This window comes from Callorhinus ursinus, unplaced genomic scaffold (assembly GCF_003265705.2).
Source record: "Callorhinus ursinus isolate GAN/ISIS: 27379988/994484 unplaced genomic scaffold, GSC_fseal_2.0 scaffold18, whole genome shotgun sequence".
Lineage (NCBI taxonomy): Eukaryota > Metazoa > Chordata > Mammalia > Carnivora > Otariidae > Callorhinus > Callorhinus ursinus.
In genome coordinates, this window is record NW_027397080.1 from 13,491,824 (window position 1) to 13,504,612 (window position 12,789).

At 41.2% G+C, this 12,789-nt stretch overlaps 1 protein-coding gene across 12 annotated transcripts in view; it reads left to right on the forward strand.

The window, feature by feature from the left end:
* Window positions 1-1,262: 1,262 nt before the first annotated feature.
* The window catches only part of PUM1 (pumilio RNA binding family member 1), a 138,338-nt gene continuing 126,811 nt past the window's right edge, over window positions 1,263-12,789 (forward strand). For all 12 annotated transcript variants that reach the window (XM_073903044.1, XM_073903046.1, XM_073903050.1 and 9 more), the window contains exons 1-2: window positions 1,263-1,414; window positions 5,693-6,066. In XM_073903044.1, coding sequence (XP_073759145.1) covers window positions 5,704-6,066 — 363 coding nt within the window. In that variant the 5' untranslated portion in view covers window positions 1,263-1,414; window positions 5,693-5,703. The remainder of the gene's footprint in view (window positions 1,415-5,692; window positions 6,067-12,789) is intronic.

A 12,789-nucleotide genomic window follows, 5' to 3' on the forward strand; every position in this document is an offset into this window, starting at 1 on the left:
AGCTGTCCTTCCCCATTCCCCTACTCCTCCTCCCATCAGCCCCAGGCTAGTTATCTTTATGTGTTTATTGGCCACTAGTGATTTTATGTCTGTTTATTTTGGATTACTCTTTTTTTTAAATTGATTAGAGACGTTCTGTATTTATCATGAAGATTAACCAGCTGTTTACCATGCATATCACAATATTTTAAAGCTTATTTTCTCATTTGTTCTACTTTGTTGGTGGCATCTCTTCCTGACAGATGTTTAAATATCTTTCAATTTAATAAAAATAACTAATTGATTTTCATTCATTATAAACGTTTTTCCCTCCTCCAATTATTGTAAAGTTTCCCCCCATATCCCCTTCTGGTCTTTTGTAGTATTGGGGTTTGCCTAAGTTTTCAAATCCATCTTGGGCTTACTTGGAGATAGAATAGCAATATCTTATCAAATACTACTGATTTGAAAAGTGACTTGCATCAGATGGCCAAATTTCTATTCCTCTTTGAAACTGGACAGTATGACAATGGCGAACACTGGTTGAGTGCTTACAAACAGGGTCGGCTTTATGTCTTTGGTTTTAGTTTACTGTTCTGCTACAGCAGTTTTGAAATTCCTTAACAATTTTGAACAAGGGGCTCCGCACCTTCACGTTGCACGGAACCCTGAGAATTATGCATTGGTCCCGTTTACAGGCACTGTACCAAGCGCTGGACATCTTTTTTAAAAGGAATAACAAGCCACATTATTTAACTTAATCTTCACGGCAATTCTGTTGAGTAGCCGTTCTCATTTTCCTCTTCATTCTCCAAATGGGGCGATGGAGGCAGGAAGATCAAATAAGGCCCCAGAGCCAGAAAGCTGCAGCAAAGGGGTTAGAAGCCAGCACCTGTCCAGCCCGAGCCGGGCGAGTAAGCAAGCGTCCCTTAACCCCGTAGGCTGGTGCAATCTGGCGGTAAAGCTGGGAGCACGCGGGGCCGGGCGGTGCTGTGTCTATCGTTCCTAGCCAGCCGGCGAGGCGCCCCTGTCCGGCCCCCGGGCCCTGCTCCGTGCCGCGCGTGGCCGGGCCCCACGAGCACCTCGGGCGCTCCTGTGCGGGTGCAGGGCCCCGCCTTCTGTTCGCGACGGCGCGCGCTCGCCTAGCGGGCGGGCACTCGCGCGCGCAGCGGTTGTGTTGCCTGCGAGTTTCCCAAGTTCACACAGGCCCTGGGTTGGCATGGCAACCAGGCAACCTGTTCCAGAGCCGCCTGCCTTCTCCGCACATGCCGCTGCCACCGCCGGAGCCGGGGCCAGAGCCTATCCCAGGATGCACCGCGCCAGCCCCGTCCCCAGTGGGCCGCCATGTTGTCGGAGTGAAAGGTAAGGGGGAGCGAGAGCGCCGGAGAGAGAAGATCGGGGGGCTGAAATCCATCTTCATCCTACCGCTCCGCCCGTGAGTATCCGCACCCCGCCGGCCCCAAACGCTGCTCCGGACCCCCAGCGAGCAGACTGTCCCTTTGTATTGGTGTTTGAGAGCGGTTGTGGGGGTGAGAAGGGCTTTAGAAAAGCCGCCCGGGGCCCTGGTTGAGGCTTTTCACTCGCTGTTCCTCGTACATGTTTTGGAGTCAGCAGCAAGGCCCCTATTGTTATCAAAGGAGGGAGGGGGTGGGGAGCGGGGTCGAAGCGAGGAAAATGCCGAGGGTTTAGGCCCGGGCCCAGGGCATAGACGTGCCTGTACATTTCTGCTCGGCCCCGTTGGAGCCCCCGAAGATTGATGTTGCCATTCGGGTTGCTTTTTTGATGGGTTTGCGAAGCCGCGAGTCTTCTGTGTGGCCATGAAGTGTAATTCTGGGCCACCCTGGATTTCTTCGACTTCTTGAGCTTCCGTGGCAGCGCCGAAGCAGGAGGAACAATAAATCGCTTTAGGAACAGCCTTGGCCCTTGTCTACAGGCGAGACCCACCATGGGGGAACTTTGCGAGCCTTAAATGTGGAGAAGTGGCGATCAGGAAGTTTCAGATCGCTTTTTAGTCTCCTGGGTGCTTGTGGCCTTTTGTTTCCGTGAGAGCTTGGGTTTTGGTGGGTTCTTCCTCTTTGAGCCTCCCTGTGTTGGTGAGTGTCTGTCTTAACTCAAAGAGGGGCTCACCCTCGGTAGTAGGAAAACAGATACGCAGTACCAGATAGTTTTAGTCCTCACAGACGTTCTTGGTAAACAGACATCGTTTGTTAATACTTGTCAGTACCACTCCCACGTCAAGTGAGAAATAAGCTCCTGTAACTTTTTCCCCCCACTAGAGCCCCCCCCATACCCCCCGACGCGCGCGTGTACACACACACGAGAGAGAGAGAGCGAGCGAGCGAGAGAACGCATTATGGAAGGTTTTATCCTCCCCATAACTTGAGGAATTGTTACTCTTCATTGTCTAATTGAGAAAACACTTTTTAGTTGTCGATACCCAATCCGTTCACTTCCTGTTCTTCCTCGGATTAAGAATGAGAGTTTATGGAGGGTTTTTTTGGGTTCTGTTTTAAAGTCAGTTACTATCGAAACAATAGGCTTGTAGCTTTAGCTTTTTGTTTGTTTTAAGAAACACATAAAAACTCACCGAAACAAGCCAAGGTACGTGGCTCCCAAAGCACTTTCGTAAACAAAATAAACATTTTGACTCATTGCTAATTTTAACTTTATAAAACACTCTTTGGGGCTGTTGATTGTTTATCTGGATCTTTGGGAAATACTGGATTTTGAACTTTGAATTCGTGTTTCGCCTTAGCCACAATTGAATTCATTTTGTTCAAGGCCACAGCTTTTTGAAGTTGGGTTTGAAGTTTAGTTTGGGTTTGAGATGAACTGCTTTAAAGTAAATTTATGACCACAGAGATTTTTTTTTTCAGTGTGGCAAAAAAAAAACCCCAACAAAAAACCACCTTTTAAACTAAGCATTTAGTTAAAAAAAAAGGTGAGTGGTGGAGAGATTAAACCATGCTCCTTTGCTTGAAATAAAGTCTGTTAGTGATATTCCAAAAAAAAAAAAACCCACTTTGATGTACAGTTTGAAAACTTCGGAGGAGTAACTAGAATCAGCACTTATTTCTAGTTGCTTAAAATATTTTTATAATGTGCTATTTGTAAAAAAGTCACATTTCAAATGCTACACATAACCTTTTAGTGGGCTATGAGAGTTCTCTAAAAGGCATCAGCAGTTTAAATGTTTTGTGATTTAAGTGACTGATTTCTTAATTTTTGTGCTGCAGTTGCCAAGATATTACACAACTGCCCAAGACCCATGTTAATTGCTTAGGTATTTGCTCACTTTCAGAACTGTCCCTTCTGCCAGGTTTTCTCTTGTTTGAGAAACTGCCTTGCCTCATTAGGTAAAGCAGGAAGTCTTAGGGCATCCAGATAGCTTTACAAAAGCCAATTGTTTTGTTTGAACTTTTTTATGGGAACTCCTTCCCCCTCCACAACCCCTTGTTAGACTGTGGTAGTGTTCTGTAAGTTTCAGAGGTAAACCTTTTTCATATGGAAATTCTTTGTTGGGTAAGTATTGTGGCAAATCTTTTATTTCAGTGAAGATTGTATTTGCTATTTTAGGAACCCTCTTAGGGACTGGAGCTTCATTGCCTTAACTGGTGGTAACTAAATGCCTGGGGTCTCAGCGTGGTGACTTTTAAAGTTACCAAAAAGTTTTATATCATTTTATTTTGATTAAAAAAAAACTAGTGAGACCTAGAGAAAGCATTTCTTCTATTTTCTAGGTGGGGAAACAGGCTCAGAGAGGTTGCTGGGTTAGTGGTAAAACTTAGATTTTGGGATTCCTGGCTTGCTCTAGAACAGACGGTTACATTGGATAAGTCCCTCTTGGAAGAAAATGGGACTGGCTACTATTGGTAATAAGAGGGTAATGACTGTATGGTGTGACGGATGGTAAATAGACTTACTGTGATCATTTCAAGTGTATACAAATATCTAGTCATTATGTTGCACTCATGAAAACTAATACAATGTTACGTGTCAGTTATACTTCCATAAAAAGGGCAATTAATTCTTTTGAAAATGAAATGGGAGGTTATTAGGCTGCTTGGCACTTTGCAAAGGCCTATGGTAAACACAGCTATGACTTTTTGGTTTTGGTACTTAAGCGTGAACATGATTCTATTCATGAAAGCAGAAACTGTAGCCTAGAAAGCTAGCCTACCCACTACTCTAGTAAGATTCTGATGGATTGGACTTGTTAACTGAAACTAGGCATTTCCAAATTAGGCTTTGAATAAATTACAGATTCCATTGTGTCTTCTGGCTTCAGAACATGAATTGTGAGAAGCAATTCTTTATCAGGAGGTTTAATTCTATAAAGAAATAACTTAATAGTTTTCTCATAAATCTTATGAATCTGTTTTTGAAATGTTACAGTAGGGCTTGGTAGAGAGAGAGAAGGCATTTGTAGCAGTGGACTATTAAATTGATAGCCTTGAAATTTAGACTCCAGAGAGTATAGACAGGTGTAGTCTTAATAGGTAACTGATTAATTACTTTGTAGCAGTTTTTAAAGCACCCACAGGCTGACAGATGTTCTATATTATGTACAAATGTAGTTTTTGATTTTAAGAAATTTAAATAGTAACATTTCATAGTAACATTTTGAAGATTCTTTGTTCCAGAGAAGAGTAATGGGTGCAAGTGAGAGAAATAGTATCTGTGTTGATTTACTGGGGAGTAGCAGGGGAGTAGCAAGGGGTTGATACAAAAAGAACTAAGCTTGGGTACAAAACAGATTTGTTTGTTATTTTGTTATTTTTTAAAGATTTTATTTAAGTAATCTTCACATCCAACTTGGAGCTCCAGCCCACAACCCCAAGATCAAGAGTCGCAAGCTCCACAGTCGGAGCCAGCTAAGCATTTTCATTTGTAAAGTAGGACTGATAAGATATTGTCTGTAGTGTGTTTGCCACACAATTGTTATTGAAGTGTCTTTTTTTACAGTGAGGCTTTCTACACTAGTAAACTGTTTGAACTTGGTTGGTCTCATCCTGTTTATAATGGAATAATGATGTGATTACAATTGTAAATTATTGGTAAGAATTTTGACACTCCCCGCCTCCCCCCCCCCCAGTGGCTAAAAAGGTTCAGGCTAAGAACATTCTGTTGCTGTTTTTGGTCAGGGGGCCTTACTCTTTCTTCAAGGAGCATCCTGTGAATATGTTGTACATTTTAAAGAATCTTTTCAAGTTTTAGACAGTGAGTCATTGCTAATTATATATGGAGTTTGGATTTTTGTTTGGTTTATTGGCTTATGTCTGCTCTGCTTGTAAAGTGATATTTTATAGAGCTCTTGTTCATTTCAGAAGTATCTGCAAAATTGGCTTAAGGTGTAAATAAGTTGGGTAGAGGGGCCTTTGATTGAAGTCCAGTTCTATATATTATTAGGTTTGGTAACAACATAAGGTTTCCTGAAGTTGCTGTATTGAATTCTGATCTCAATACCTTGTCATATTGCCTGCCACCAACCAACTACATTTATTTCCACACCTGCACATATTCAGCAACTTAACAATAGAGGTTTCAGTTTGGAAAATTGTGTGTATATTATAAAAGGTTTAGTTACTTGGTAGAAATTGGTTGTAGATGTGGTATTGCAAAAGACATGGGGCTCATATTTTTGTCTTGGTATATATCGAGTTATGTTTTAAAAAATGCAAATTTTAAACATTTGTAACCTCTTTGTCCTTAGGTGTTGGTGGAATGAGCGTTGCATGTGTCTTGAAGAGAAAAGCAGTGCTTTGGCAGGACTCTTTCAGCCCCCACCTGAAACATCACCCTCAAGAACCAGCTAATCCCAACATGCCTGTTGTTTTGACATCTGGAACAGGGTCGCAAGCGCAGCCACAACCAGCTGCAAATCAGGCTCTTGCAGCTGGGACACACTCCAGCCCTGTCCCAGGATCCATAGGAGTTGCAGGCCGTTCCCAAGACGACGCTATGGTGGACTACTTCTTTCAGAGGCAGCATGGTGAGCAGCTTGGGGGAGGAGGCAGCGGTGGAGGCGGCTATAATAATAGCAAACATCGATGGCCTACTGGGGATAACATTCATGCAGAACATCAGGTAAAAAAAAGTTCACTATTTCAGCTTTGAACTTTTAAAATCTATGTTCACTTAGGATATGTGCTTTCAGTGAATGTCTTTAAAAGCCTAAATTACTAATTTCATTTGGTCTAAACTTAAGAGTTGTTTGTTTTAAAGGATAAATGTTGTTATATTGTTACTGGGTCATTTATCATTCTGGTGCTAAATAGTAAACCACCAATTCATTTAAGAAAAGACAAGATTGTTTTAATGGGCATGTGCTACATTTTCACATATACTTTTTTTTTTTTTTTTAAGATTTTATTTGAGAGAGGGAGAGAGAGATGGCAAGAGAGAACATGAGCAGTGGGGAGAAGGAGAGGGAGAAGCAGGCTCCCTGCTTAGGGATCATGACCTGAGCCGAAGGCAGACGCTTGACTGACTGAGCCACCCAGGGGCCCCTCATACATACTTTTTTTTTTAAGATTTTATTTATTTATTCATGAGAGACAGAAGAGAGAGAGAGAGAGGCAGAGGGAGAAGCAGGCTCCCAAGGAGCAGGGAGCCCGATGCGGGACTCAATCCCAGGACCCTGGGATCCCGACCTGAGCCGAAGGCAGACGCTTAACCATCTGAGCCACCCAGGCGCCCCCTCATACATACTTTTTAAACCAAGAATACTTTTTTCCCTTTGCCACGTATTCTTTTAAGAATTGCTTGGGCTGTTTATAGGCTGCATCCATATTTTCAAAGCCTTTCCTGTTGGGTGTGGGTGACTTTTGTTTTTTAAGATATTATAGTTGAAGGTACTAGGAAGTTGATAACAAATTAGCTGCTCAAGTGAAATTTATTTGAAATGGAACTGGTATGTTTGATGTTTTGTGTCAGAGAGGAGTGGTTGTGGCTTTTAGGTTTCAACCTTCTTTGTCCTCTTCTTCTAAGCACTTTTTGGGTTTGGTTAATTTTAACATGCTTACTTTTACTAATCCAAAACCACAGCTGGAATTACTGCATATTTTACCGAGAAGAGAGTTTTGCCTGATCTGTGTTTCCTAACTTCCTTATAGTGATGAAAGGATTAGAATGTTTTATTTTTTTATTTTTTTTTAAAGATTTTATTTATTTATTTGAGAGAGAGAGAATGAGAGATAGAGAGCACGAGAGGGAAGAGGGTCAGAGGGAGAAGCAGACTCCCCGCTGAGCAGGGAGCCCGATGTGGGACTCGATCCCCGGACTCCAGGATCATGACCTGAGCCGAAGGCAGTCGCTTAACCAACTGAGCCACCCAGGTGCCCCAAGGATTAGAATGTTGTAATCAGGCTATTCTTTGACATAGGATATAGGTTGAATTGGTAGAGCGTTCATTTTATATTGTCCATATCTGAGTACTGACTAGCAAAAAGAATAGACATCTTTCACTAGGTCTCTGGTGCTTCTGTTCTGCTTCAGAAATAAATCAGATACGAGCACATCTGCAAATTTGAATTCTCAGTTGTGCTTTCCCTGACTCTTCCAAAAAAGGCAGCGTGTGTGCCATGGTTCTTTACCATAGTAGAAATGAAGAGATGGAATTTACTTCTTATTCACGAGTTTTATTGAGCACATTGATTATATGTCTTTGGTTTATTGGAATAATCCTCAACGTTAGTGCTGCTTTGTAAGAACCTACTATGTGTAGGTAGGTGAGGGACACTAAGAAGTTAGACATAATAGAGGGCTTTTTTTTTTTTTTTAAGATTTATTTATTTTAGAGAAAGTGAGTGAGTTGGGGGGCACATAGGAAGAGGGGGAGAGAATCCTAAGCAGATTCCATGCTGAGTGCAGAGCCCGATGTGGGGCTTGATCTCATGACCCTATCATGACCTGAGTTGAAACCAAGAGCCAGAGACCACCCAGGTGCCCCTATGGGGCTTCTTATGCACTTAGGTCATATTCTGTCTTTTTTGTTTGTTTAAAGATTTTATTTTTTTTATTTAGAGCACAAGTGGGGGCAGGGGCAGAGGGAGAGGGAGAGGAAGAATCTCAAGCAGACTCCCTGCTGAGAATGGAGCCCAACACAGGGCTTGATCTCACAACCCTTGAGATCATGACCTGAGCTGAAATCAGGATTCTGATGCTTAACCGACAGAGCCCCATAGGTGCTCCAGGGCGCTTTTTATCTTTAAGGCACTGTATTTCTTTCCTATTTGCTAGGAGTCTTGGGGTGGGAATTAGATTTTATTCACCTCAATATCCCATTCCCTAGAATTTGGCATATAACAGAGCTTCAGAGGAAATCTATTAAACACATGAGTCCCTAATCCTTTGGCTTTAAAATAAAATTGGAGAAAAAGGATATTGTCACAAAGAGAAGGGCCTTGAATGCCAAGACTAAGATTTATTAATTCAGTAGGCTGCAGGGTTTTTGAATGTGTATGTGTGGCTTTTATCCAGTGGTGTTTGGGAAGATTGAGTTGGCAGTGAGAGATTAGAGTGGGTAAGGGTTGGTATGAGCAGTGAAAAAGAAGTTACGGGACTGAGAAGTACAGAGTTCGGTGACTGAATTAGAAATGTTGGGTCCCTGGAAAAATGAAGTAATAGAGGAAAAGGAATAGAGAGGGGTATCTGATTTGGGGACCAGATATTTAAATTTGGTAATGTATACGTTGAGTTTGAGATATAGGCAGCTGTACGTGTAGAGAGAGACCTAAGTAGGAGGTGTTTGGTTTGGATGGTATCTGTGTAGGGGCAGATGTGGAAGGCCTGTAATCTTTGCCTTATTTGGCTAAACATTGTTTAGAAATCATAAACATTGGTTTGAAAAATCTCTATTATAGATCTTGTGTTGGCTTTTCTAATGATAGGCTGTTGGGTAAAGCTTAACAGAGAATCAAGGTGCTTGCCTGTCCTGTGCGAGGTGGGAAAATCAAATTCCGGGTCAGTTTTTGGCAGAGCTCTAAGATCTAAAATCTGGTTGTACTGTGCAAGTCAACAAGTGTTTTTTGAAGGCTTAGTCTGGGCTGTGTCTTATGCTGAGCCTTATCATAAGGAACTACTTCTGACTTGTTGAGCAGTTTTATCTGGGTCAGTTAGCAAACTGGAGTTACTGTTAAATGGTAAAACCTGTTCCATACCCAGGGGCCTAAATCAGTGAACCAGCTTGGAATTGGCACTCATCACAACACAGTTCTGTTGGGCCAGACACATGATATAATGAAGAGCGTTAGAGAAACTCAGGGTAGTTGTTGTGTTGCAGATGTAGGCCACACACAGATTACCTCTTCTGTAGTCGTTATAGTGTATTATAATTTATTGGTTTTGGTGTTGATCTCATCTTGGTTTGAACTGTTCCAGGGCAGAGACTGTTATGTTTTTCATGCCCCTTTGTCAGGTGATGTCTGTAATTCTTGTGTTGATTGAATGAGGGAGGACCATAAGTTCTTCACATTTGTACTCAGGTAAAGTGGTAGATCTTAGAGCTCAGCTGTCCTGTGGGGAAACACATGGCAACAGGTGAGGCAGAGGTGAGTGGAGGGGCTTATCTTTAAGCGGAGAATCACTGCCCTCATCAGCCACTTACTGATTGGAGGAGTAAAAAGGTGTTTGATCTGTCAGATGGGAACCACTGATGGGGATAGAAGCATTTATATTTTAGGCACTGGGCTATATTTCCTGTATCTAAGTCTCAGAACAGTGTCATGGGGGAGGTAATATCCTTTCTGAGAGATGAGAAACTGAAGCTTAGTTACTAGGTAGAATCTGGTTTTGAAATCAGGTCTTTGTGATTCCAGTTCCCATGCTCGCTCTCTCTGTTTCTGCGCCCGCCCCCCCCATAGTTCCAGCCTTAAAAAACTAAACTGAAGCAAACAAAGCGATTGCAACAACAAAGTAGCATATTCTGAGGTCAGAGAATTAGTGGCCATAATTTTGCTTGAAATTTAAAGATGATAAACTTGATAATAAGGAGAATACAAATAATGTTGACTTTTCTCCTAGAATTGCAAGAGTGCCTTTTTCCCACAGAAGCAGTAATGCAAAAGTGCATTTTTTTCCAGATTTGTTTTTATTTACATGTGTTTTCTATGTAGTAATTGTGGGAAACTTATCTATATTGAGACAGAGTGACTCAATATAAAGTGATCTACTTGCCAGCACATTTTGCCATAACTCCTGGGCTATTAATTCCTGTTTGGTGGGCCTATTTTCTTAAGTTTTTTTTTTTTTTTTTTAAGGCCTTCTGGCATAATGGAACAAAATTTAAGACCAAATTGGCAGAATGCTTTTAGCAGTGAACTGGTGAAGTAAAGACTATCACAGGCTGTGTGCCACCCAGCAGTGTTGGAGGGAAGGAAGCTATTTATTGTTCCAAGTACTTTATAGCTATTTCTCTCATCATTACTCTTGTTTATGAACAGTTTTTTACACTTAAAAAAACTTTTTTTTTTCACTTTTAAAGTTAGGATTTTCCTGTCTGATGTAGAAATTCTCTTAATGTCTTAGTTTTCCCCTCTTTTAATAGTGAGCTCTTTAAGCTGTGCCTAAATGTGTGTGTGTGTGTGTGTGTGTGTGTATCATATATATATATATGCCTTTTTAAAAATATTTAAGTTTTAGTTTCAAAGTATAAACCTTGACAGATAACCGGCATGAGGCTCTTTAAATAAAAACTTAGGGGCACCTGGGTGGCTCAGTAGTTAAGCGTCTGCCCTCGGCTCAGGTCATGATCCCAGGGTCCTGGGATTGAGCCCCGCATCGGGCTCCCTGCTCCGTGGGAAGCCTGCTTCTCCCTCTCCCACTCGCCCTGCTTGTGTTCCCTCTCTCGCTGTGTCTTTCTCTGTCAAATAAATAAATAAAATCTTTAAAAGAAGTGCTCGCTTTGGCAGCACATATACTAAAATCTTTAAAAGAAAAAAATAAAAACTTAACAGCTTGAGAACATCTGTTGAGGTGATATGCACTACTTTAAAAATCTTGCAAGCTTTATTTAAATTTAAAATAATTTAATTTTAAATATTTTAAAATTTATTTAAAATAAAATTTAAGTTTAAAATTAAACTGTTTAAATTATTTATTTAAAAAAATGTTTTTTAAAGATTTTTTTTATGTATTTGAGAGAGAGATTGAGAGTGAGAGAGAAAGAGCATGAGCTGGGGGAGAGGCAGATTCCCCTCCGAGCAGGGACCCCTATTCAGTCCCAGAACCCCAAGATCATGACGCTTAACCGACCCAGGTGCCCCAAGTGTCACTTCTTATAATACTTAAAATTATTGTATTTGCCATAGTTAGAAACTTCAAAGCCTCATTTTTGGGCCAAATTGAAGTCTTTGGAGGGGAGTGAGGGAAAGAAGTCTCATGAATTTTGTTTTTTTGGCCTGTAAAACATACCCGTAGTAAACAAGACAATGGATGTGGATCAGGTTAATAGTATTATTTAAAAATCTTGCCTACAAAACATTGTGTATTTATTGTAACAGTAATTTATAACCTGAGAACTTTTGTTTTGAATAGTGTTAAAGGTTTCATCATGCAGAATCCAAGGTCAAGTCTTTGACTTGTTGTGATTGTTTTATTCTCTTATTGTGAAATCTGTTTTCTCTGTAAACTGCTGTGAGATAAAGTGAGTGATGAAATAGGGAAAAAATTTTAGAGTCAACCAATTGAACTGTGTGGCCTCTGTACTGGTTTTTAAGGGGCAGAGGTAGGTAGCTCTGCTTTGGTGAAAGGAAATTTAGAGGAGAATTTCACAGATCTTTTTCACTTTTGCTAGTAGTCTGTTGGCTCTAGGATGGATCAGTATCACCGTAGGGTTGACAGCCATTGGGAGATAATTCTAGATAGCTAGGCAAAAATCAGTGGATGAACCTTCTTTTTGACTCTTTGTACCCCCATTTTCTTTCACTTGGTGGTGTCATCTTTTAGTGGTATCTTGACTCCCACCCTTGATAATGGCTGTTCTTACTCTCCAGTGACTGTGAGTTAATACTTACATTTGTAATTATTAAATACTGTGTTAAATTGGGAGGGAGCCCAAGTATTCCCCATACTGACAATCTTGGCATTCCCTGGAGATTCTTTTCTATTGTCCCTGCTGAATGATTTTGTTAGACTATGAGCCTCTTATCTTCCTGGGTAGATTGCTTAGATGTTTCAGCATTTGGGCCATTGCCATTTGGTTAACATCATACTCTAAAGCTGAGTAGTCCGTGCTTTCATATTTTGTTTACACCAGTACTCCTGGAGTCTTTTTCATTATATTTGGAGTAACAAAGACTTAACGTTACGTACTTGGTCAAAAGGATCATCAGCAGGCTTTCTTTGACTATAACTTTTAGAACTCTTTTTAGACACAGTGAGAGAGGGAACACAAGCAGGGGGAGTGGGAGAGGAAGAAGCAGGCTTCCCACTGAGCAGGGAGCCCGACGCGGGGCTCGATCCCAGAACCGTGGGATCATGACCTGAGCCGAAGGCAGACGCTTAACTACTGAGCCACCCAGCTGCCCCGAACTGTTTTCCATTTTTAAGAATTAGGTTCCAGTGTAAAAAAAAAAAAAAAAACATTTAGTCAGATGCTCTTCTCTAATACTGTGTGTGGTACTTGATTGTATGTGCCCCCTAGATGGCCACTTGCAGAGGTTTATGATACATCTTTACTTTGTTTTGTTTCAGAAGGTGTTTGGTGTGGAATTCGAAAAAAAAAATTATAGAATAGGTGGTAATGAGATGTAACAATGGGAAAATAAGGGTATGTCAGGAAAATGAAGGGAGTAAATTTAGAATTTATAA